Source organism: Dromiciops gliroides, chromosome 3 (genome assembly GCF_019393635.1).
Source record: "Dromiciops gliroides isolate mDroGli1 chromosome 3, mDroGli1.pri, whole genome shotgun sequence".
NCBI classification, from domain to species: Eukaryota; Metazoa; Chordata; class Mammalia; order Microbiotheria; family Microbiotheriidae; genus Dromiciops; species Dromiciops gliroides.
Genome location: NC_057863.1, coordinates 306,267,161 through 306,293,190, shown reverse-complemented (window position 1 = coordinate 306,293,190; position 26,030 = coordinate 306,267,161). Strand labels below are relative to the sequence as shown.

The 26,030-nt window shown below is 39.3% G+C and overlaps 1 protein-coding gene across 1 annotated transcript in view; it reads right to left on the bottom strand.

Moving 5' to 3' along the window:
* Nucleotides 1–25,096, bottom strand: part of ADGRG7 (adhesion G protein-coupled receptor G7) — a 79,068-nt gene extending 53,972 nt beyond the window's left edge. The window contains exons 1-4 of the mRNA XM_043993484.1: nucleotides 24,982–25,096; nucleotides 12,368–12,475; nucleotides 8,434–8,553; nucleotides 757–869 (exon numbers count right to left, since the gene is read on the bottom strand). Coding sequence (XP_043849419.1) covers nucleotides 757–869; nucleotides 8,434–8,553; nucleotides 12,368–12,475; nucleotides 24,982–25,096 — 456 coding nt within the window. The remainder of the gene's footprint in view (nucleotides 1–756; nucleotides 870–8,433; nucleotides 8,554–12,367; nucleotides 12,476–24,981) is intronic.
* Between the last annotated feature and the right edge of the window lie 934 nt (nucleotides 25,097–26,030).

Here is a 26,030-nt window from a genome sequence, read left to right as displayed (position 1 = left end):
TATTTAATACTGTTTCCATGTTGGGGAGATGTAAACTTGTTTTTGCTATTTGTCCAGTGACCTCCCACTTGTGAGTTTCTCCCATAGGCCTCATTTTGGAGAGGGACCAAGGCTGGCCAAACTTTCTTCCCCTACTGGCTGTACTTCTGACCTTCTGGCCTTTGATACCTTCCTCTCCCACCACCTCCCCTTTCCTCTGGCCTTTGGTGTCATCTTTCCTAATTAGAATGTAAACTCCTCCTCAAGGATGGGGACTGTATTTTTTTTCTGCTTGTATCTATATCCCAGCACTGAGCACAGTGCCTGGTATACAGTAAGCACTTAATAAATGCTTGTTCTCTGCCTGCCTTTCAGGGCCATCATCAAATCTGAACTAATAGGATGTCAGCATGAGTCAGGCTTGATTGAAACAGATATACATGATGGAAATAGGAGCTTAGATGAGGTGGCCTCCAAAGGTTCCCCAGCAGCTCTCTGCTTCTACAATTCTACCATTTTTAGATATTTTCATTGTAATATGTCATTTTCACATATGATAAAGGGTGTGTTGTTGTGGAGGTTGCACAGTCCTACAACAGTTAAGTGGGCCTGTGATAAATCCTCATGAAAGAGAATAAAAACATGTCTGTTACAAAGGTCCTTCTCTGGACCTAGGCGCAGTGAAGGGATGGCCTAACTTTACTTGTCCTCATTGTGAGCCTGGGGTAGCTTCCCACCATCTTGCAAGGTACCTATCAGACATGGCATAAGATGTACCTGAGTTGCTAGCATCTCCAGGTCTTGATTACAATTCACCATTGAAGGATCTTCTAAGGTTATGTTACTATAAATGTCCGTGGTGCAGAGCCGAGTTGCCTTTGGGAAGCCCGCTTTAATGAAAAGAAAAATAATATAATCAGTCCTCTATTAAACTCCTACACTTATCCCTTATCCAGATTGGGGGATGACCATGGATTCTTGAAATTTTTGCTGCAGAGCACAAACTCTGATCAGAGGACCAGCCTACTTTCTTTCCTTCCTTTCCTTTTTACTTCCTTTTCTTCCTTCTCTTCCTTCCTTCTTCTGCTTTTTCCTACCTTTTCTTCATTCTTTTCATTCCTCCCTTCTTTCCCTCTCTCTTGGTTTCTCTTTCTTCCTTTTTATCTCTTCCTTGCTTCCTTCCTTCCATCCATCCATCTCCCCATCTTGCCCAAGCCAGAGGAACAAAGGCTATTCATAGGCTCAATCTTACTATTGATCAACACAAGAATTTTGACATATTCCATTTCCAACCCAGGCCAGTTTGCCTCTTCTTAGGTGACCTTGCACCCCTCTGCCCCAGGGGGCTCACCATATTAATGCCCAAACGCACAGTAACATGATCAGCATGGCCCACAACAGCTCAGAACTCCTTGAGCTCAAGGAATCTGCCAGTCTCTGCTTTCCCATTAGCTGAGATAACAGGCATGCACCACCACATTCACACACCCTAGCTAATTTCAAAGAGGATCAGTACCAAAAGGTTGACCACCGGGAGATGACTTTTTTTCTTTTACAGAGGCTGCAGCAAATTCTGTTGGGCCCAATTGGTTCCACCAATGCCAAGTGACTCTTTTATCTTCCAAGATCTCAGTAAGAACAATTGTTTCTTTCTTATGAGATCACAGGAAGACAGATTTAGAGATGAAAGGGTCCTTCCAAAGCATCTAGTCTGAATCCTTCAGTTTACAGATGAGGAAACTGAAGCTTAGATATATTCCAGGTCACATAGGTGTTAAGTAGAAGATCCAGTATTTGAACCCAGGACCTCTTATTCCAAATCCAGTCATCTTGGCATTGCCTCATAATGTAAAATCACACAGTTATACCAGTTAATTGCAAGCGTCTAGCTATTAGTATACCCGCATCTAAACCTCCTGGATTTTTAAATTCCTTCAGTCCCAACAACTTCATCAATCACTTTTGAAAGCTCTTGGACGTCAGGCATCCGGCTAGGCCTTCGGGCAGCATCACTGCTCCCTTCTGTAAAAACTCTAGCCCTCAGGAGCTAGGTGGATTGCCAACACTGCCGAGCCCAAGGGTGCTGCTGTTGCTAATTGAAGAGAATGGGCTTGGAGGTACACTATGAGGACGATGACACTAATAATGACAGCTAGGTGTTACGGGGAATAGAGCACTGGGACTGGAGTCAGAAAGTCCTGTGTTCAGATCCGGCCTCAGACACTTACTAGCTGTATGACCCAAGGCAAGTCATTTAACCTCTGTTTGCCTGAGTTTCCTCAACTGTAAAATGGAGATAATAATCACACCTATCGCCCAGGATCAAATGAGATAATATTTATAAAGCATGTAACAAAGCACCTGGCACATAGTAGGTACTATATAAATGTTAAGCTATCTGGAGCCACATAGACACCTGTATCACTTGTAGTTCTAGCCTAGACAGGAGGTCAGGGAGACCAATTAGAAGGCTGTTTCAGCGATCTAGCTGAGAGGTGATGAATGCCTAAACCTAGATTATTGAGACAGCCTTCTAACTGGTCTCCCTGACCTCCTGCCTCCCCTCACTCCACCCCATCCTACACACCGCTGCCAAACAAGTTTCCTCAAGCATAGATCTAACCGTGGGCCTCCTTTAATCAAGCAATTGACGTGGCTTCCTAGGCCTCTAGTATCAAATATGAACTCCTCTGTTTAGCTTTTAAAGCTTCAGCTGGCCTGACTCCAATTTATCTTCCCCACTTCAGTGGACACTCCTCCACCTCCCACATGCTGCAATCTCACCAAACTGGCCTTGTCTCTCTGTGTTTATCACACACAATATTCCCTTCTCTGTACCTTTTCCCTGGCCATCCCCTACATCAAGAATATCTGACCTCTGGGGCAGCTAGGTGGTGCAGTGGATAGAGCACCGGCCCTGGATTCAGGAGGACCTGAGTTCAAATCCGGCCTCAGACACTTGACACCTACTAGCTGTGTGACCCTGGGCAAGTCATTTAACCCCAATTTACTCACACACACCCCCCAAAAAGAGGGGGAAGAATATCTGACCTCTGCCTCAGAGAGTCTTCCTTTATTTTCCACAGGAAGTCTTTCCTGATCTCCCCAACTGTAGTACTCTCTATCCCAAACTACCTTGCATTTAATTACTTTGCATGTATTTGCATTTAAGCATTTTATATTTATGATATATATATTTTTTTCCTGTGGACTCATTATCTCCCCTAATAGGATGTAAACTGCTTGTGAGTAGAAATCATTTCATTATTTTGCGGTTTGCTTTAGTTTCCTCAACTGGAAAATGAGGACAATAAACACACACACCTCCCAGGGTTGTTGCGAGGATCAAATGAGATAATATTTATAAAGCACTTAGCACAGTGCCTGTCACACAGTAGATATTTAATAACTGCTTAATGATCAACTGATAATTCCCAGGGTTCCTCCCTGAATTCATGAGAGTACTAGTCCCTCTCAATAAGAAATGTTAAGGGGGCAGCTAGGTGGCGCAGTGGATAAAGCACTGGCCCTGAATTCAGGAGGACCTGAGTTCAAATCCAGCCTCAGATACTTGACACTTACTAGCTGTGTGACCCTGGGCAAGTCACTTAACCCTTGTTGCCCCACCAAATAAATAAATGAATGAATGAATGAATGAATAAATATATAAATATATAAATAAATAAATGAATGAATGAATGAATAAATAAATAAATGAATAAATGAATGAATGAATGAATAAATAAATAAATAAATAAATAAATAAATAAATAAATGTATGTTAAATGAGTGTCATGGAAGTTGTCTGTGCATGCCTGAGTAAACCATCCTAGTAACTTAAAGAGTTTAATTTCCTCATGTAGAAAATGGTATCTGTTTCTGAGTTATGACGATCAACTGAGTATCTAAAAATACATTATTAAGTATACATATACATATAAAAAAAGCCATCTATACTGGGATACCTATGTAACCATAGGGCATATGTATATCTTTTTATCTTCACCCAAATCTGGGTTAACATATCAGGCATTCTGACAATTGAGCCTCTCCTATTCTAACTCTCACCTAGCACAACTGGGTAAGCATTTTTGTGATCCAGAAAGACCAGGCCACTGCTTCATCCAAAGATGACCAAAAGCTGAGCTCCTCCTAGTCCCAGATTCTGGTCAGCTTCCATTTGGACAAAAATAGCCGGGTAACTGCTTGGGCTTTCTTGATTGGCTGGCACTACTCTTATCTATGGGCCATTATTGCTCAGCCAATCACTGCACAAGAGGCAGTGATACAAAGTTTTATACAGAAAAATTCGGATCAACCCATAGTATAGTTCAATTCATCCTCCACAATGTAAAGTTTTCAGAATATAAAGAGAGAAAGAGAGAGAGAGAGAGAGAGAGAGAGAGAGAGAGAGAGAGAGAGAGAGAGAGAAAGAAAGAGAGAGAGCGCAGAGGTAGGTAGGTGGTAAAGAAGAGAGAGCACTGGACTTGGAGTGAGGAAGACCTGAGTTTAAAACAAGCCTCAGATACTTATTAGCTGTATGACCCTGGACAAGTCACTTAACTTCACTCAACCTCAGTTTTTTCAAGTGTAAAATGGGGATAATAATTACACCTACCTCCCCAGGTTGTTTTGAGTATCAAATAATATATATTTATAAAGTGCTTTGCAAACCTGAAGGTACTATAGGAATGCTAGATTCTTCTTATATATTCATTCATATATGTACATGTATATACACTATACATCCACAACATAAACAGTTTTTAAATAGACTTCTCAAATATCTCCTATTTCTATTTATTACTTGAAAGTAAGATTCAGTCTAATAAAAACTGTTAGAGAGTATTTTATTAATCTGCTATGAAAAAATGGTACAATTAAAAACAATTCATTAACTAGAAGTGACTAAAATTAGGTTGCCAAGAGCTAGTATCTGCATAAATCTGCATAATTCAATCTTAAACCTCAACTTCTCTTGATGATCAAGTGAGATAATATTTGTAAAACCTTTAGCACAGTGCCCAACCCATAGTGGACACTTAATAAATGCTTGCTTCCTTCCCCTCCCCCAACTTTGTGTTTTATTCACTTGTGGGGGGAAAAAAAGCAAACTAGAGTAATACATGATTCCAAATCTCCATCAATGGACCTCAGATTTGTTTAGCATCACCTGTAGGGGCAAATCTCCATTTTTCCTTCAGTTATTCATTTTTTCCCTGGACAGTTATTTAGAGTATATTTCTATATTTCATTAAACTAGACACTTGAGGCTGAAGATTTAATTGTTTTATTTATTAGTTCAAATACTAATGTTTACAACATGTAAACAAGGAGCCATCAACCATTTCAAGTAATAGAGTCTTCTTTGTCTTGTTAAAAGGAAATCAAAAGCATTGTCCAGCTTCAAGGACAAGAATAGGAGTTCCTGGTAGTACTAAAGAAGCACTGCTTTGGCTTGTGGAGATCTCAAATTTTCTTTCATTTGGGTTGGTTTCTCATTTAAAAATCTATTCTATTATTTACTTTACTCTCTCCAAGTTTTTGCGTTCTAACAGCCATTATATTCCTCAGGTATCCCACTGGTACGGTGAGATTTTTCCATTGAATCTCCCAAATGGTCAGGTCTCCTTATTTGTCTTTTTTATGTTCTCTTTATATTCTTAAGCTCATGCATATAAATACCAAGTCGTTTTTATGTCTTTTGTTGAGGGCTTTTTTTTTTTTTTAACTGCTTTGTGTAGGTCTTCACAGTTGGTTCATTTTCTTTTCTGGAGGGAGGTCTGATTGTTGTCATGTTGTTCTTTCCTTTGGAAATTTATCTTCATTTTCTTTTAACCCATAGTAGGTTTAGATTGAATCAGGGATTCTTTTTTCCTTACTTCTTTATTAATCTTTCTCACAACTTTCTGGTGAGATTTTCCCTGAAATAATTGCTTTCCTCTCTCTCTTTCTATCTCTGTCTCTTTGTCTCTCTGTCTCTGTCTGTCTGTCTGTCTGTCTCTCTCATTTACTTACTTTATTTGACGAACTTGTTACTGTTTTTGAGGTGAGGAGACAGAGCTTAGGCAATTCACCTATCATTGGGAGAATTATTTTGGCAGTTGGATGGAGGATGATTTGAAAAAGGGAGAGACTGGAAGCAGGGAGGTAAATTTGTATATAAGTTAATATAATAGTTCAGGCAAGAAATAATGAAGGCCTGAACTAATGTAGAATACATCTGAGCTGAAAAAATGGCTCAATCATAGGGGCAGCTAGGTGGCACAGTAGATAAAGAACTGGTCCTGAATTCAGGAGGACTTGAGTTCAAATCTAGCCTCAGACACTTGACACTTACTAGCTGTGTGACCCTGGGAAAGTCACTTAACCCTCATTGCCCTGCAAAAAAAAAATGGCTCAATTGTGAGAGATATTTTAGAGGTAAAATGCATGGGGCTTAACAATTGGATGGATAAGGGGAGAGAGGACTATAGTGAGGGAGAGAGAAGAGTCAAAAATAACTCTAAGGGTTATGAACCTGGCTACCTATGAGTATAGTAGTGCCCTCAACATGAATAAGGAAGTTGAGAGGAGAAGGAGAAAGTTTAGGAGGAAGAACATGAATTCTGCTTTGGACCTGTTTTGAGGTGTCTATAGAATATTGAGTTGGAAATGCCCAGCAAGCTGTTGGCAATGTGAGAACTGTAGTGTGTGAGAAAAGATGTGAAATGGATAGTTTGGAGAACCATTTGTATAGCACTGATAAATTAACCCACAGTAGCTGATGAACTAATCAATTGAAAGAGGATCAAGGGTTCTTAACCTGAGATCTGAGAAAATTGTTTTAATTTGATAACCGTATTTTAGTATAATGTTATTTCCTTTATAATCTTATGTATTTCATTTTAAACATTTAAAAATAATATTCTGAGATGTTTCATAGGTTTCAGCAGACTTCCCAAAGCATATCATAGAAAATACTAAGCAACTCTGATTTAAGATATCATTAATAATCTCTGAGGGAGCCATTTCAGTAGAAACGTGAAATTGAAAGCTAGATTTTAAGGGTTTGAGGAGTGAGTGATAAGGAAATAGAGACAATATAGGTGTAGGACACTATAGCAGAGAACTGGCCAATGCCTATATGAGTTACCTATATTTGATATTAACATTTATTCCTTTTGTGTACAGTAGTCTCTAAAGCAGGGACTGTGCCTTGGCCTGAAGGAGTATATGATCAACTAATCAAAGATTAAGAAGATAGTCCAATCATGAGACTTATCTACAACACAACCATACCTAACCTGTTTGCCCCAACACTTTCCCCCCTGGAGCTGTGCAAATTCCCAATCTACCTCCTTCCTCGCTAAGATAACCTGCTTAGGGATCCACAGAATCATCTACATAGATGCCATTGGGAAAACCATTACCTCTTTAGGGCACCTTTCCTCTATTCCCATTACCCTATGGTAGCACAAGTGCCCCTCAGAGTGTGGCTCTGGAGCAGTGACCTGTAAGTGAGAATCCTACTTCCCCCCCTTTAATTTTCAGTAGGACAAAGTGAGTTTCATTGGTTGAGAAGTCATGGTTGGGTTGCAACAGAATACAAAGCTCATTACATCAGTTTTCCCTCCAAATCCACTCTTCTTCTGAATTTTCCAATGAATGACCTTCCGGTCCTTCTGGTTAGACCTGTTGTCAACCTCAACATAACCCTCAGCTGTTCATTCTTCCTCACCCCACGTATATAATCAGTTGTCAACTGTCCAGTCTTGTTAGTTTCCATCTTCTCAGCACATCTTTCATAAGTCCCCTCCTCTTTACTCTCATACTCATCACCCAACTTATCATCACCTTTCATCTAGACTATTATAAGAGCCTTCTAATCTAGTCTGTGCCTCAAGTCTCTCCCCTCTCCCAGTGATCTTCCACACAAGTTCCAAAGTAATTTTCCTAAGCTGAGGTTTGATCATGTTGCCCTTCTACTCAATAAATCCCAGAGACTCCCTTTTGACTCTCAAGTGAAATATTTTTTTTATCTCATAGTTTTTTAAAATGTCCATTGTTGCATAAGTTTCATCATGTACATAAGTTAGCATGGTAGTACATACATATGAATTTATTTTAAAGTAAATATGTATATATTGAAGGCACTGCTCAAGTCTTCATTTCTTTTTTTTTAACCAAAAGGGGCACATTATCAAAAAAGTGTGGAGGCCACTGATACAGACAGTTCTAGAAGTTTGTCGATGAAATGGAGAAAAAAATATATTCCAACAATTTTAGGTGACTACCAGGGTCAAGTGAAGGGATTTTTAATAAATAAACTTTATTATTATCATTTGGTTTTGCATTATCTAAATTTCCTCCCATTGCTTAAATTGGTCCTCTGTCAGAGACCTGAACCATGAACCATGTTTCTGACACAACCTGGCAATTCTTATACTTAAGTTATGTGAAGAGAATACATACCATTTTTGGTGTCACTTTCACATTTTTCTTTCGAAGGTCCATATTTACCCACTACGATTTTGTCAAAATGGAATTTTCCATAGGTGGTGTCATCATAGGTGCTGTAGTTACAGAAATTAACTGTATGTGAAAGAAAATTCATTTAGGGTTCATTAATGTAACAGACATTTTCAAATTCGAATCATAAGACAGTCCCTGCTCCAAAGGAGGTCACATCCTAATGGGGGAGACAATACATATGGAAGGTTTCAGCATCAAGTCAGATAGAAAAGTTCCATGGAGAAATGGCAAAACAGATGGTAATGCATCATCTTTAATGGTATTTCCACTTAAATGTGTGCATGTATGTGTGTGCATGTTTCTGATTATGAACTATTTAACAGTGTCAAGGACTTTGTTGTCTTTCTGAGTTTTCAATAGATGTGGCGGCAGTACTCACAAATGCCTGACCACATCTGGCAAGGTTGGGGGGGGGGATTATTCCCAAGGATAATAGCTTCTGTGAGGCCTAGACAGGAAGCAGGACTAGAGGTTAGGTTGAGGGGAAGGACAGGATGCTACCACTTCTGCATTTGTGGGCTTCTTTGCCACAGTGATTTCTCCCTTCAAAGAGGACTGTGAAGCTGCATCTGGAAGCAGGGCCATTGTCTGGAGGGCACTATTATCTCTAAGGCTATTGGGTTCAGGATCCTAGGCTGTGTGTCTCTGGGTCTAAGGGGTGGTAGGGTTGAAGTGGGGGATAGGACAAAGGGGGAGGGTTGATATGCCTGACATTCACAGCCTGCTATCTCTCCCTTAGGAATTGCTTTAATCTCTATACTTTGTATTTGCATTCTCAGAATCTAGCACAGTACATGGCACCAAGTTATGATTGATACAATCATATAGTCACTGCCTACACTTCTCACTCACTCCTTAATATTTTGCAGTCTGGCTTCCAACCTCATTCTTTGACCAAAGCTGCTCACTCGCTCGCTCTCTCTCTCTCTCTCTCTTTCTCTCTCTCAATAATGGTTTATCGATATCTTTCATTGTTTTATATCACCAGAATTTCTATCAGTATCCTTTTCCCTTCCCCTATCAGAGTGTCACCCTATGCAACAAATAATATTTTAAAGAAAAACTAAAAACAAAAAAATCAGCAAAACTCGATAAAAGGCAAAAAAAATATCTAAAAGTTTATACACTGTACTGTGCCAGTGGGGTGCCTTCACATATCTCTTCTTTCCTATGTAAAATGTATGTATGGTAATTGGGAGAGGGATAGGGAAAGGGTGAACAACGGCATCTGAGCAGAGATTATATATTAGATTTTTTGATACTGTGGAGTTTGAGTTATTAAAAAAAACAACACCATGGGAGTAGAGGAGAGAGTGATGAGCCCTGGGGTGAGGTGGGAATGGGGGCCCAGTAGAATGTTGGCCCAAAGAGGGACTACTTTGAGTGTAATAGAGCTTTCTAGATGAACCAATTGAGGGTGAGGCTGATCAGCTGAAGTTCTACAGGAGTCACAAAAGGAGAGGCTACTGCCTCTGAAAGGAGAGAGGAGAGCCATTCATTAAAAAGGGGAAATCCATTGGAGAAGTCTCATTTAATTCAGGACTTTGCCTCGTGCTGGCCCTGCCAAAGAATGCAAGTTTCTCCTTCTGCTTGAAAAGCAGTAGGTCTGCCTAACTGCTATACCCACCATGCTGTTTGCCACCAGGAGCATTCATTCATCCCAATGTTTCAGGTCTAAATTGCTTTGGTATTTTAGAATCACTAGCAGCACAACTAGAAAGTCATGTTCACCAGACAAAGTCAGGAGTGTGGTATAGAAGTAAAGGTATGGCCATGCCAATAAAAAGGAGCCCAGGTGGATTTCAGAAAAACCTGGAAACTTACAAGAACTGATGCTGAGTGGAGTGAGCAGAACCAAGAGAACACTGTATACATTAACTGCAACATTGTGCAATGGTCAGTTGTGATAGACTTGACTCTTCTCAGCAACACAATGATCCAAGACCATTCCAAAAGACTCATAATGGAAAATACTCTCCACAACCAGAGAAAGAATTATGGAGTCTGAATGCAGATAGAAGCATACTATTTTCACTTTTTTCCCATGGTTTTTCCCTTTTATTCTGTTTCTTCTTTCACAACATGACTAATGTGGAAATATGTTTAATATGATTGATTGCACATGTATAACCTATATCAGATTGTCTGCCATCTTGGGGAGGAGGGAGGGAGATAAAATTTGAAACTCAAAATCATATAAACAATGAATGTTTAAAACTATTTTTATATGTAATTGGAAAAAATAAAATAGTATTTACAGAGGGAAAAAAAGATCCCTTCCCTTCAAGGAGCTCACATTCTGCTAAAAACAAACAAACAAACAACACCCTCATACAAATTAATAAATAAACACAGAAATATAAAATTTAATAAAAAAGGAGCCCTGGGCCCTGGGCCACATGATAAGAACTGAGAGATGCAGGCCTGACCTGGAGCATCTCTTCCATTTACCTCTGAATAGCCTGATTGTCTGAAAGCCTTGGAAAACCACACAAGGCTAGCACAGACAAGTTGTGAAACAAATACTTAGGTAAGAAAGTGACTTTGAACTTTATCCCTTTCTGATCAGCAGTTAGAGTAGCTCCATCACCCACATTGCCCTCGACAGCTTGAGCAAATGTTTCTAGACATTGAATGTTGTTGCCATGTTTTGCCATAGCCTCTATGGCTATGTAGATGATACACTCACAGGATTACACAGTGCCTCCTACATGCAGCTGATGGACTCCTAAAGTGTTGTTGTTGTTGATCTACTTCAGCTATGTGCATATTAGATAGGGCACATGGGTTCAAATACCTGCTCCAACACTTACAACCTGTGTGTTTCTCAGAAAGTGACTTAACCTCAGTGTATGAGGGAGTTGGGTCTGATGGGCTTTAAGGTCATTTCTAACTCTACCTCTACCCTTAGTTCTATGATCCTAAACCATAAGTCTAGACAAAAACAAACAAAAATACTATGTCAGGTACTGTGCTTTGGGGGTTTCTTGGCAAAGATACTAGAGTGGTCTGCCCTTCTCTTCTCCGGCTCATTTTACAGATGAGGAAACTGAGGCAAAGAAGATCATGTAACTTGCCCAGGGTCACAGAACTAGTATGTCTCTGAGGCCAGATTTGAACTCAAGTCTTCCTGACTCCTAATGTATATTTCTGGAATTGTCAGTTAAGTAGTCTAAGAAGAAGCTTCAACTTATCAAATTGACAACTGAATTTTTAGGATGACTTCATTATTGTTATCACTGTCAAGGGTGTGACAACCTATTGCCCCATGGCTTCACTCAAAATATCTGTGTTATAGGCTGTCTAGACTGAAGCTCTCCTTCCTGATCACTATCCCTTCCTTTCTCATACTACTTCAGTATCCTTCCAGTGTATAGCCTACTCTTCTCAACCTTTCCTTTATGCCCTCTGGAATTCCTACTATTTGTTAATAAATTACCTTTCATATTAGATGTGACCACTCCTTGGGAATTACCTAGTGTGTAGTTTGTTTGGTCTTTTGATGTACTTATATATGTTCATGTTGTTTCACCTGAATAGAATGTAAGTTCCTTGAAGGCAGACCTTGTTTTATCCTATCTTTGTATCTCCAGCATGTAGTACTGTGTCTAGCACATAGAGGGCATTTAATAGGTATTTTCCAAATTACTAAACTATAAGGTTCTTGACAACACGGACTCTCTCTCTTGAAGTTTTTGAGGTCCCCTTTGGCACAGTACCTGGCACCTGGCTTTTCAAATGCTTATGGAATGACTGTTGACTAATTATGTTATCCTCATACAAGGTTTCAAATAGAACTGTGGTGAAGACCTGCAATCTTTTACCATCTGGCCACACAAGTAAAAAATCAAAACCTCAACCCGAGGAAACTTACTTATAGTGCACCTCCATCCCTTCCATTGTTCTGGGCAAATGCATCCATTCTTCTCCAAGGTGCCTCCATTCTTGCAGAAATTAAAAGATTCGGGTGGGGATATTGCTGCTTCTAAAAAAACAATATGTTTAAGTGTGGTGTCCAAGCAAGCTGGTCTGCTTCTCTTTAGTGCTCTGGACGGAATGTGATCAAAACAGATTGGTGCCCTGCTGCCCTATTTAGGGTATGGACAACATTACCAGTAGCAAACATTCAATGAGGAAACTGGGTGGTGTAGCTCTGATGCTAGGAGACCTGAGTTCAAATCCTGCCTCAGACACTTTCAAGCTGTATGACCTGAGGAAAGTCACTTTACCTCTGTTTGCCTAGTTTCCTCAACTGTAAAATGGGGATAATAACAGCACTTACCTTTTAAATTCCTTTGATATTTTTGACTTTTTGTTCTTCCAAATTAATTTTATTATTTTTTCTAATTCAGTAAAATCATTTTTGGCAATTTAATTGGATTGACATTGAATATATAAATTATTTTAGGTAAAATTGCCATTTTTACTATATTGGTCCTGCCTACCTATGAATAATCACTATTTCTCAAATTATTTAAATCTGGATAAAATCTCTATTAAAAGGGTTTTAAAAAAATAATTTTGTTCATATAGTTTTGTGGAACAGAGCAGAAATATAATTTACAGAAGCAAATATAGTAACTTTGTATTTGATAAGTGTAAAGGGGATAAGAATTCATTATTTGTTAAAAAAATTGTTGGGAAAATTGGAAAGCAGTCTGGCAGAAATTGGGCATAGACCAATATTTTATACCATTTACCAAGATAAGATCAAATACATGTATGACCTAGATGTAGAGATATTAGAAGAACATTGAAGAACATGGAACATATTATCTATCAGACTTATGGATAGGCAAACAATTTATGAATAAAAAAGAGAGTGCAGTGTGAGGTATAAAATGGATAATTTCAATTACATTAAAAAAGTTATTCAAATAAAACAAATTTAGCAAAGATCAGAAGGAAAGCTGAAACTTGGGGTGGGGAGAGAATTTCATAGATTCTCAGATAAAGGAATCATATCTCAAATATATAAAGAAATTTGTCAAATCTACAAGAAAGTGAATCATATCCCATTTGATAAATGATCAAAGGATATGAACAGGCAGTTTTCTATTTATTTATTTGTTTGTTTGTTTGTTTGTTTGTTTATTTATTTATTTATTGAGGAAGTTGGGGTTAAGTGACTTGCCCAGGGTCACACAGCTAGTAAGTGTTAAGTGTCTGAGGCCGGATTTGAACTCAGGTACTCCTCACTCCAGGGCCGGTGCTGTATCCACTGCGCCACCTAGCTGCCCCCACAAGCAGTTTTCTGATGAAGAAATCAAGACTATATATAGTCACATGAAATATGTTCTAGATCATTATTGATTAAAGAAATGCAAATTAAAAGAACTTTGAGATATCATTTTACATCTAGGAGAATGGCTAAAATGAAGGGGAACGCGACAAATGTTGGAGAGGATGTGGAAAAAATGGAACACTAATTCACTGTTAGTGAAACTGTGAACTGATCCAACCATTTTGGAGAACAATCTGGAATTATGCCCAAAGTGTTATAAACTGCCTATACCCTTTGACCCAGAAATACCACTACTAGATCTGTTTCCCAAGATAATTAGGGAAAAGGAAAAGAACCTATATGTTCTAAAACATTTATAGCAAGTCTCTTTGTGGTGGTAAAGAAGTGGAAATTAAGGGGATGCCCATCAATTGCAGAATGGCTAAACAAGTTGTGGTATATGATGCGCCCTGCCTAAAAAAAAAAAGAAAGAAAAAATGATGAGCTCAATGACAAACATGGATAGACTTGTACGAAATAGAAGAGCAAAATAAACAAAACCAAGAGAATGTTGTATACAATAACAGCAATATTGTTTTGAGAACAACTTTGAGTGACTAATTCATTTTGACTATTATAAATACACAAATTAATTACAAAGGACATATGAAGGAAGATGTTATCTGCATCCAGAGAAAGAATTGATAAATAGAAGTATGTATAGAATTGTTTCATACACACACACACACACACACACACACATATCCTAAATACATATTTTGTCTAATGATAGCCATTGGGGAAGAAGGGCAGGCGGGGATGGAAGGGAAGAAAAAAGGGGGGAAAAGTTACATGATAATTTTATTATATATACATGTATATACACATATGTGTATATGTGTATGTATGTATGTATGTATGTATGTATGTATGTATGTATGTATGTATGTATGTATATACACATATTTGGGAGGGGGCAGGGAAATGAGGGTTAAGTGACTTGCCCAGGGTCACACAGCTAGTGTCAAGTGTTTGAGGTCAGATTTGAACTCAGGTCCACCTGAATCCAGGGCCGGTGCTTTATCCACTGTGCCACCTAGCTGCCCTTGTGCCACCTAGCCCTACTCTATTCCATATTTTAAAGAAATAGTAAGTAGTACAAAATAGATTTGCAAATTCACGTATCATCTTTTTTAAATCCCCATTCTGCTGTACTATGGAAATACTTGTTTTATTTCTTAAGAATTTTTTTTTAAATTTTAATGCTATCCACCTCCAGAGAGAGAACTAACGAATTCTGAGTGCTAATTAAAATATAATTTTCTTGGTTTCTTTTTTTTTTGAGGGGTGGGTCAATATAACTAATATGGAAATATGTTTTGCATGATTTCACAAGTGTAATTGACATATTGTTTGCCTTTTCAGTGGGTAGGAAATTAGGAGGGAGGGAGGGAATCTAGAACTCAAATAAAAAAAGAGAATGTTAAAATAAATAATAAATGTTATAATAAAAATAATTCAGCAAGGTTAAAAAAAAGATATTGGGGGGGCAGCTAGGTGACACAGTGGATAAAACACCGACCCTGGATTCAGGATGACCTGAGTTCAAATCCGGACTCAGATACTTGACACTTACTAGCTGTGTGACCCTAGGCAAGTCACTTAACCCTCATTGCTCTGCCAAAAAACAAAAAAAGATATTAGGGCAAATCTGTATACACCTTGATGTGAACATTATATACTGATCTTATTACTGATCTAGACTTTGAAACACGGGAAGCACAAATGTCAAGCTGAACATAACCATCTTAAATTGCCCTTGAACTTTTGAATCATTTTGGAAATGGGAGTATTTTTGTTATGAAGGCAAGTAAACAGGGGGAGAGTAAACAGTATAGGAAAAGACCAAGAAAAAAATGCACCCACCTCACAGGGATTTTGTGAGGCACAGTGCCAGGCACACAGAAGGTGCTATATAAATGCTTCCTGCCTTTCCCTCCCCACTCTTTTCTCTTCCCCTCCTAAGATATGGTGTAGGGGCTGGCATGCAGAAATGGAGTCTGAGGACTTGAGTTCAAATCCCAGCTGTACCATCCTAACTTTGTGCACCTAAGAAAGTAACTTACCATACTGGGCCTCAGGAGCATGAAGAGGTTGGATGAGATTAGCCCACCAACAAGCATTTATTAAGTACTTACTACATGCTAGGCACTAAGTACTAGGGAAACAAAAATAAGCAAAAGCATGGCTTCTGCCTACCAGGAGGTCACATTCTACAGGAAAAGGACAAATAATAATAGCTAACATTTATGTAGCAGAAGACTTCTCCTCCTGAGTTCAAATCCAGCTTCAGACACTTAATAGCTGTGTGACTCTGGGCAAGTCACTTCACCCTGTTTGCCTCAGTTTCCTGATCTGTAAAATGAGCTGGAGAAGGGAATGACAAACCACTCCAGTATCTCTGCCAAGAAACCCCCAAATGGGGTGACAAAGAATCAAACACGACTAAACAATAACAACGATGTATTCCTTTTGAGATACATGGATTTTTTTTTTGAAGAATTACTACTGTGTGCTATGCGGAAATAGAAGAAATACAGGCATTCATGGGAAAGTACAGAGTCACAATAATCTATTGGGCAACAAGGACCTTACACATAAATATATAAAAAACTAGATGTTATTCTCTCTCAGTTCCTCTTTAGATTGACTGTTCTTTGTTTCAGACCTTACTGGAGTTCACCACACCCTTTCTCTCCCAGCTATTTCCCTCTTCCCACCTTTACAGAAGAATATTTCAGTTGTTCCCTGATCTTCCATGGCTAACCCCTCCCACCCCAGCCTCTCCCTCACACAGACCCTTTAATCTTCCTCAGCAAAAAGACAGGTCCAGGGCTCACCTAATTCATAGCAAATAGGATAAATTAGGCATAATTAATGTACAATGTAAATAATGTCCACAATTCCTTTGCTGCTGTAACTCAGTTGCCTTCTCACACTGGAATATCCCACTATCTCATGGCCAGGCTAGCTTCCTTCTGGGTCCTCCATTTGGGGGATAGGCCCAGCTGCCATATTTCATTACCCTCCTGGCTGTGCTTCTGCCTCTATGCCTGGCAGGGCAGGTACCTTCCCTTCAGTCATGTAAGCACCAGGAGCAAAAGGACTATCTTTCTTCTTACATGTATTTGTAGCCCCAGTGCTTAGCCCATAATAAGCACTTAAGAAATGCTTGTTGCCTATTGGAAATATCCCCCTGCTTTGGGATTGGGAGTCATCTGAGGCCGTTTACCTGTAAAAGTTGTCTGGTCCATTTTTTTGTTTGTTTTTTGTTTTTTGCAGGGCAATGAGGGTTAAGTGACTTGCTCAGAGTCACAGAGCTAGTAAGTGTCAAGTGTCTGAAGCCAGATTTGAACTCAGGGACTCTTGAATCCAGGGCCGGTGCTTTATCCTCTGTGCCACCTAGCTGCCCCCCCTGGTCCATTTTTAAATGAGGAAAAGGAGGCCTATTAGAGTTGGGCAATTCTCTCTTATCTGGGGATTTCAATCACTTAATCCATCCAAAAACATTTGTTCATCTTCTACCATGTGCAAAATGACACAGCCTGCCCTTAAGGAGTTTACATTCTATGGAGGAGACAACACACACGTAAGTACAGAAAGATAAATACAAGTGAGTGTTTCTGACACTATACCACATTTTCTCTACCTGGTGTAATGCAGGCACATGTGCCAAACAAATTTACCATTCCGTTTGCTAACTAGCTTGGCAAAAATGCTAACTGCAAATCTGACTTAGACTCTTTATTATCAATCACAAGTGTGCAATTAATCTATTCAACAATACAAACATCAGCCTCACTAGGATCAAACCCCAACCTGATTCCTAAAGGCCCGAGTAAGCTTGTCTTAGTGAAAGTTATACTGACTCAGTGACCCATTATTCTGGGACCTGCTTGTCAATCAGTATTGGGGGAAGACCTTCACTTAGTCTGAAGCTTTGTTTTAGATGATGTTCATGTTGTAGCAAGTCACCCCCTACCTGTCTGTACTTGGCAAATCATCACCTACCTGTTACCCTGGGGAGGAACTGAGAGGAACCCATTGACTTATTAACATGGACATGGCCAAATTGCCTTTATCTCATTATAAAAGTTATCAATAAAAGTTGGCCTCATCTCGAAACCCTTGTTCATCCCCAGTGGTCAGTGCTTCAATGTGTTGCTACCTCAACATATTTAATAAACTCCTTTCAATTTCCTTTGTCCTGAGTTTTACCTCATTAATCAGAGCAAAACCTCAAATAAAGAACTTTCCTTTTAACAGTTCCATTCCTCCTACCAGATAAGCTTGTCTCAGTATTCATGGCAAGGTCTCCTCTCTGAGGCCCAGCCAGAGACCATGTGTCTTCTTCAGAGGTAAGGTTATGCTGTCTCTATCAAAACAGCTCTCAAGGGAATACAGAATACTCCAATTTCTGAGACTGGGGAACATGGGAATCTGTCCTAGTTGTGACTTAGGAGCCAGCTGATGTCTGGGGTCTCCAAATGATTTTTATGATTCTGGCTAAGAGCATTCATAAGTTATGTCTAAGTTCTGTTTATTTGTTGTTTACCAGATTTGGGAGACATGCATACATGTCACTGCAAATCTAAACACAAATGCTTATCTTATTACCAACAACTTTCATAACTACTTAATCACAAAATGGAGGCTTAAAATGGCTCCGAAATGTGGAGTTAATATTGTTTTTTTCTCACTACACTTGGTCTGATCTGTCTGTCCGTCTGTCTCTCCCTGCTTCTCTCTCTCTATGGTGTAGTAACCCTATTAGGACAGATGTTTTAAAAAATCAAATTTAAAACAAATATGATACTCAGGTCATGTGTTATGGCTTGTGAAAATCTTATATTAGCAATGTGATAAACTCCATGAAAAAATGTTTTCATTGGCTATCCTCCAGGCCTAGAATGCTCTTCCTCATGACCTTCATCCTCCTGGTGTCCCTGACTTCCTTTACGTAACAACTGTCTGTCAGAGGCCTTTCCCAGTCCCCCTTAATACTAGTGCCTTCCCTGAGGCACTTTATATCTTGTATGTGTGTATATACACACATATGCATGAACATGTGTGTTCCATGCATGCAAGTGTGTGGTCATGCATGCGTGCATGCACATACATGTGTGCATGCGTGCATACATACTGTTTGTACAGAGTCATTTGCATGTTATCTCCCATATTAGAATGTGAGCTCTTTTATCGAGGACTGTTTTTATCTTTCTTTGTATCCTTGGTGCTTAGCTCCCTGCCTGACACATAGTAGAAACTTTAATAAATCCTTGTTGACTTAGTTAAATCCTTGTGAAGCTATGGGTTTTCTGTTCAAGATAAAAATCAATTTTGCAAACTCAAGCACGATAGATTCCCAATTATCTCAGGCATGCCACCTCAAGAAAATTTCCATTTTAGTAATATTTAAATCAATGACAGAAACTGACATGTGGGCATGTTTATGGAAAGTACTAATAGTCTTTTATTCTGTCATAGTGAGAGCATGAAGTAACTGATCCCAATACATGTTAATGCTTGGTTACAAGCTGAATTTATTTGGTGGAGATCCGCAGCATAGATTTCTTTATCTAATGATAAGTGTTTCTATATAGTATATACACAATGTCTCATATACAAAGGCTATATAGTAATACAGTAACACTCAATTGACCTTAATTTTAAGTAGCTGGTAACTTTGAACTTTTGTTATTTTTCCCTGTGATTTTTAAGGAGGTTGTTAGAAATATTGAGATTATTTCTACCTGCAGCCAATAAAATGATTTAATGATTAAACTACCTGTCGGGGCTCAACCTGGCAACTTGAGGATCCAGACAAAGGTCTTTCTCAAGTAAGTAACCTATAATTCAGGACAAAAAAACAGTTGTGACTGAAGCCACTCTATCATCTCTTGAACTTCTCAGAGAATAATCAAATTCCCTCTGGTAATATATTTCTAACTTCCTGTTGGAAGTATTTTGACTGACAGATAAAGTTTTGGTGTTCAATAGTGTCCTACTCTTCAGGACCCAATTTGAGGTTTTCTTGGCAAGGATAGTGGAGTGGTTTGCCATTTTCTTCTCCAGCTCATTTTACAGATGAGGAAACTGAGGCAAACATAGTTAAAGTGATTTGTCCAAGTTCACATAGCTACTAAGTGTCTGGGGCCAGATTTGAACTCATGAAGATGAAGAGTCTTCTTAATTCCAGGCCCAACACTCTATCCATTGTGCCACCTAGCTAACCAGAGTCAGAGTTTAGCTTGGTTGTATTTAACACCTGGAGCTCAGGCCCATGGAAAACGTGCTGCATTTGGAGTCTAAGGCCCTAGGTTCAAATCCTACCTCTACTACCTACCTTTACTATTTACCTGTAAAACCTCAAGGAAGTCACTTTATCAATTTTGGCCTTGTTTTTGTTCAACTGTAAAATGAGGAGATTGGACTAAATGACCTCTACGGTCCCTTCCAGCTATAAATAAATTACCCCAAGATCCTGTCCCTAAAGCTTTAACCTACTTTAGCCTCAGTTTCTTCAGTTGTACGATAAGGGAATTGGACGAAGTAGGCTCAAGGGCCCCTTTAAGTATGAGAACAATACATTTACCTCAGATTTGAGCATAACTCTAGTTAAATTATAAGGGCACATTGCTTGAACTACATGAAATCTCATTGCTAACTTTGATATCCTAAATACTGCTAAGGATACATGTAATTTAAGCAAGGGGTAGGAAGTAAGTAGACCTCTAATTTCCCTGGAATAGGAAATTCCCAAGTGAGGAAGCTCCCTCTACCAATGCCAATTACACTGCCATTTCCTACTCTCCAGGATCTCCTATTTCCCAACAGGCTTTGTTCCTGAACCACAAACCATGTCCTGGAGGTTTTAACCCTTTTGTATCTGCCCACTCCCCCCCCCCCACCACTCCTCTCTCTGTGCTAATGGGCTATTGGTCTCACCTGACCTACTATTTCAAACTGACCCCATTAATGCTTCACTTTTCTCCCTATTCCCTGACCATTTTATAGACAGTTTCATTAGCAGCTTTGCTGCCCAGTACACCTCCTTCTCCCCTCCAATTTTGAAACTATGATATCTACTGTGCAACTTTTCCTCTAAGGCAGTATGTCAATCTATTGCCTTCGGCCCCACCATACAGAGCTATCATGATGACAGGGGTGTTCCAGATATAAGCCCAAGAGAAGTTAATTACTCCCAAACATCTACCATTTGTTGATCAGTCATTTCCAACTCTTCATGACCCCATTTGGGGTTTCTTGGCAGAGATACTGGAGTGGTTTGTCATTCCCTTCTCCAGTTCATTTTACAGATGAGGAAACTGAGTCATACAGGGTTAAATGAATTGCCCAAGGTCATATAGTTATTAAGTGTCTGAAGCTGGATTTGAACTCATGAAAATGAGTCTTCCTGATTCTAGACTCCAGGCCCAGAGATATATCCATTATACCACCTAGATACCATGCCTCCACACATACATATATGTATATGTGTACACACATACATATATTTATGTATGTGTGTATAGTATGTATCTGTGTACATGTTGTTTATGTCCCAGTAGAATATAAGGGTCTTGAGGGCAAGGGCTGTTTGACTTTGTCTTTATGTCCCCAGCACCTACCACAGTGTCTGACATACAGTAGGTGCTTAATAAATATTTGCTTTGTTGGAGAAGAAAAAAGAATATAGCTGCTTGAGGTCAAGAACTATGGTTTTTTTGGCTTGTATTTATAGTCCAAGCTCTTAGCATAGTTCCTGGCACACAATAAACACTTAATAAATGCATGCTGACTTATTGACACTATGTTGTCATTTTAAAAATTCATCTTTCTGTTAAATAAACCAGAGAATGCCAAAGGTACATAGAATAGGGTTCTTCTTAAAAGAGCACAATTTCCCAATAAGAAGATGAAAGAGAGCTGCCTCTGAAAATGCTTATTATTTTTAGAGATATTTAGCAATAGCTGTCTGAGACTCAAGTACCAGTCAGTCACTCTAAGTATAGAGATGCCCATCACCAGAAGGTTGACCACCAGATAATGAATGATTTGGACCACAACTCAAATAAATTGTCAACTAAGGGGTTGAGGAATCAGGCCTGTTTTGTGAGCCATACTAGAATGGGAAAAACTAGAGATACTAGAGCTAAATAATAGAACCCCATGAAGGCAGAGATTAAGTTTTTATCCTTCTTTGTATCTCCAATTTATTACAAAGTTTGACATGTTTTTATGTTGGTTTTTTGAGTCATTTTAGTTGTATCTGACTCTTTGTGACCTCATCTGGGATTTTATGGGCAGAGACACTGGAGTAGTTGGTCATTTACTTCTCCAACTCATTTTACAGATGAGGAAACTGAGGAAAACAGGGTTAAGTGACTTCCCCAGGTTCACACAGCTAGTAAGTGTTTGAGGTGGAATTTGAACTCAGGTCCTCCTGACTCCAGGGCTGGTGCTCTAGCCACTGTGTCACTTAGCTGCCCCATTTGACACATAGAAGGCACTTAATAAATGCTTGACTTTATATTCTCACACTAATTCTTGAAGTAGTAAAGAGGTAGGAATAATAAAGAGAAAGAGAGGGGGGAGGGAGTGAGGGAGAAAGGAAGAAAGACAGAGAAAGAGAAGAAAAAAGGAAAAGAAAGAAAGAAAAAGAGGAAGGAAGAGAGAGAGAGAGAGAGAGAGAGAGAGAGAATGTTTAAAGTAGAGGCAGATGAATGCTTTCCAACAACTGGGAGTTCACCTGGGTTGGGACTAAGAGTTAGAAGCACTCTTATTTATTTCCAGGACACATCTCAGTCCAACCTAGCTTCTCTCCCAATGCACCTCTCCTCAAATACAGAGCCACGTCATTTATTAGAGATTTTTTTTTTCTTGTTCTCCCCTTTAAGGGTACTGTTACAATTGAGCATGATGTTCAAAGTACATAGATTATGTTCTTGAAAGTAACAAGCTTCTTTTCCTGATTCCTAGAAGACAACAATGTACATACCTGCATATACCCACATACATACATGCATATGCACATACATGCATGTATGTACAAAACACATAACTATATGTTTACCATATGATCATCCAAATAGTAGAATGTAACCTCCTTGAGGACAGACTTTATTTTTGCCTTTGTATCCCCAACCTCAGGTAGTGAGGTGGCTCAGTGGATAGAGTTCTGGGTCTGGAGTCAGGAAAACTCATCTTCCTGAGTTCAAATCTGTCCTTAGATACTTAGTAGCTCTGTGACCCTGGGCAAGTCACTTAACCCTGTTTGCCTCATTTCCTTATCTGTAAAATGATATGGAGAAGGAAATGGCAAATCATTCCACTATTCTTGCCAAGAAACCACCAAATGGGGTCATGAAGAGTCAGACATAACTGAAAATCACTAAACAAAGTCCCCAACCTCAAGTACATTACATCTCATAGTATTTTTATGCATTTTTGTCTAGACTTGTGATTTAGGATCACAGAACTAGAGGTAGAAAGGAACTTAGAGCCCATCAAATCCAATTCCCTCATACACTGAGGTACAGAGAGGTTGTCACTTCCTAAGAAACACATAGGTAATAAGTGTTGGAGCAGGTATTTGACCCCACATGCCCTATCTCATATGCCATGTTGGAATTCCTGGAGAGGAAAACGCCTTTAGAAATTCAGATAAACAGTTATACCTCAGGGTTCTGGAGTTACCAGGAACACTGCAAAGTCAAACAACTTGCCATGGGTCACCCAGCCACTATGTCAGGTGAGTCTTCATGTCACCTAAACAGACTTGCTTTTCACTACACCATGTTACCTCTTGCCTAGCACACAGCAAGCACTTAATAAATGCTTGTTAGATTGAACTGCTCTCAGTTCTATGAAAGTCCATGCTGGTGGTGTCAAATTTTTAAATGAACCCAGCCACACCTTGGCCTGATACAGCACTCCCAGAGGTGCTCCAGTGCCTACTCTTACCATATATCTGTTTAAACAAGGAGAAATTCTGAACTCCAAAGTGAAATTTGCAAAGGGTCCCTCCTCTTGTCCACTATTTACCCTGAAAATTTTGCATCAGTCTGGGTTCCCTAAAGCACTGACGGAACTGCTTCATCCATACTCATACTTTGGCAGCAGTGGAGTGTATTTTCAAAGGGTTATGTTTAGAGGTTATTTAAAAGTTCAGATGTAAGTCCACCCAAGAAAGAATAATGCAGTTGCAAACATATAGAATAAACAGAGAGACCTGGGTTTGAAGTCAAAAGACGTGCTCAAATCCTACCTTTGTCCAGCCACTAGCTATGTGGCCTTCAGCAAGCCGCTTTATCTCTATGAGCCTCATTTTCTTCTGTCTTGCTTACTCCTAAAGTTTTTGTTGTGTTTGAGTCGTCATTTCAGTTGTGTCTGACTTTCCATGACTCCATTCTCGGGGTTTTCTTAGCAAAGATACTGGAGTGGTTGGCCATTTCCTTCTCCAGCTTACTTCACAGGTGAGGAAACTCAGGCAAACAGAGTTAAGTGACTTGCCCAGGATCATATAGCTAGTAAGTGTCTGAGACCTTATTTGAACTCAGGTCCTCCTGACTCCAGGACCCACACTCTATCCACTGTATCACCTAGCTGCCCCACCTCATAAAGTAATGAGTTGTAATTTCCTCACAAACTTAAAATACTATATAAATGAAAGATAGTATCATTAAATGAAAAAAGCATTGATTCCCTTCCCCCCCCCTTAGTTGGATTCTTCCAAAATAACTTTTAAAAAAAAATAAAACTAAAGAGAACAAGGTCACTTCACATTTTTTTGAATTTTCATTTAAACCACACAATCATAGTTTTAGAAGTAGAAGCAATCTTACGGGTCATCTAGTCCAGTGCTCTCATTTTACAGAGAAAACGAGGCTCTGTGCATTGCCCAAGGTCACACAATTAGTAAGTGGCAGACTTGTGGTAATAGGTATTTCCCCAGACTCCCTTTTGACTTAAAAAATGTTTGTGTGCGCACGCGTGCCAAACTCACCTCATTATATTTCCACAAATACTAAATTCATCTTACTTAGTCTAATTCATTTCTGCAGTAGATTATATAGGCACATTCTATCCATGCATGGAAAGGTCACCTCTATGAGGGGCCAGGCCCTGGAGGTCATGTTGTCTACCATTGGTAGCAACTTCCTCTTTTTAACAGTATAGCAAGATGAAGAAGACATTATTACCTCTTTGCATCCAGACCATAAGTCTCCAAATGCATAGTCCCAGAAGAATGGCAGTTATCAGCACACAGATAATCCCCACCAGCTGTTTAAGGGTGCAGCTGCAGCGGGTAGACATCTTGCAGTCAGAGCAGGAGTCCACACCTGGTGTAGTTTCTTTCAACACACCATCTGATTCACTGACTGCTACTTTTCCCCTTTAACAGAGAGTTTAAACCTTGCAAATTCCATTCTAAAAATACATAGACTGGAGGGTACAACTAGTTGGTGAGCAAGCTTCTCAGGCGTCTTCTTCCGTGGTACATATATTCCTCCTCTTATATCCAGTCTAGGGTGCTCATTTTATCACTATCCCCAAGTTTAATGAGAGTACAAGAGCTAAGAAGACCTCAATCAGTTTCGGTTTCTCACACCTAATTAAGAAAGGAGTTGTGGATACGAAGAATGAAATTATGGGATTGGACTGGGCAAAGTGAAGACAGGGTGTCATAAAGAAAGGGAGGGACCTACCAGGAGAGCAAAAGGGGAAATGGTCAGAGTTCTAAAGAAAATCCAGGAAGAAACCAGAAGGGGAAAAAAAGAAAAGACAAATCAGCATGGAGATTTATATGAAGCTAAGCCAGTTCTGTCTTGCTTTCTGTTCTTTTGAGTGGGTTTAATTTATCTGAGACAGACTGGAAAGTGTGCAAAAGGCTTTATGCTTTTTTAGCATAAAAAAGGCAACTTGTTAATAAAAATCCAACCATTATAATGTGCATGTCAGAGCCTGATTTCTGACAAGCCAAATGAATTCAACATGGGAGAACTCATTCTAATAATAATATCTATGGATCATTTTAACCCTACTTAGGGTATCCCAGGGCCATAAAAATCTGGCTTTTATCACACAGGGCCTCTTCCCCACCCCAGATTTCCTGGCCCCTAAGAACATAAAAGAGATAGTTATAGCCATCCTGATCCCCCAGCCTCTCTCATGAGTTCTATTTGAACTGAGGCTCAGAGAGGTTGTGACTTGCCCAAGATACACAAGTAGTAAAATCTTAACTCAGAAC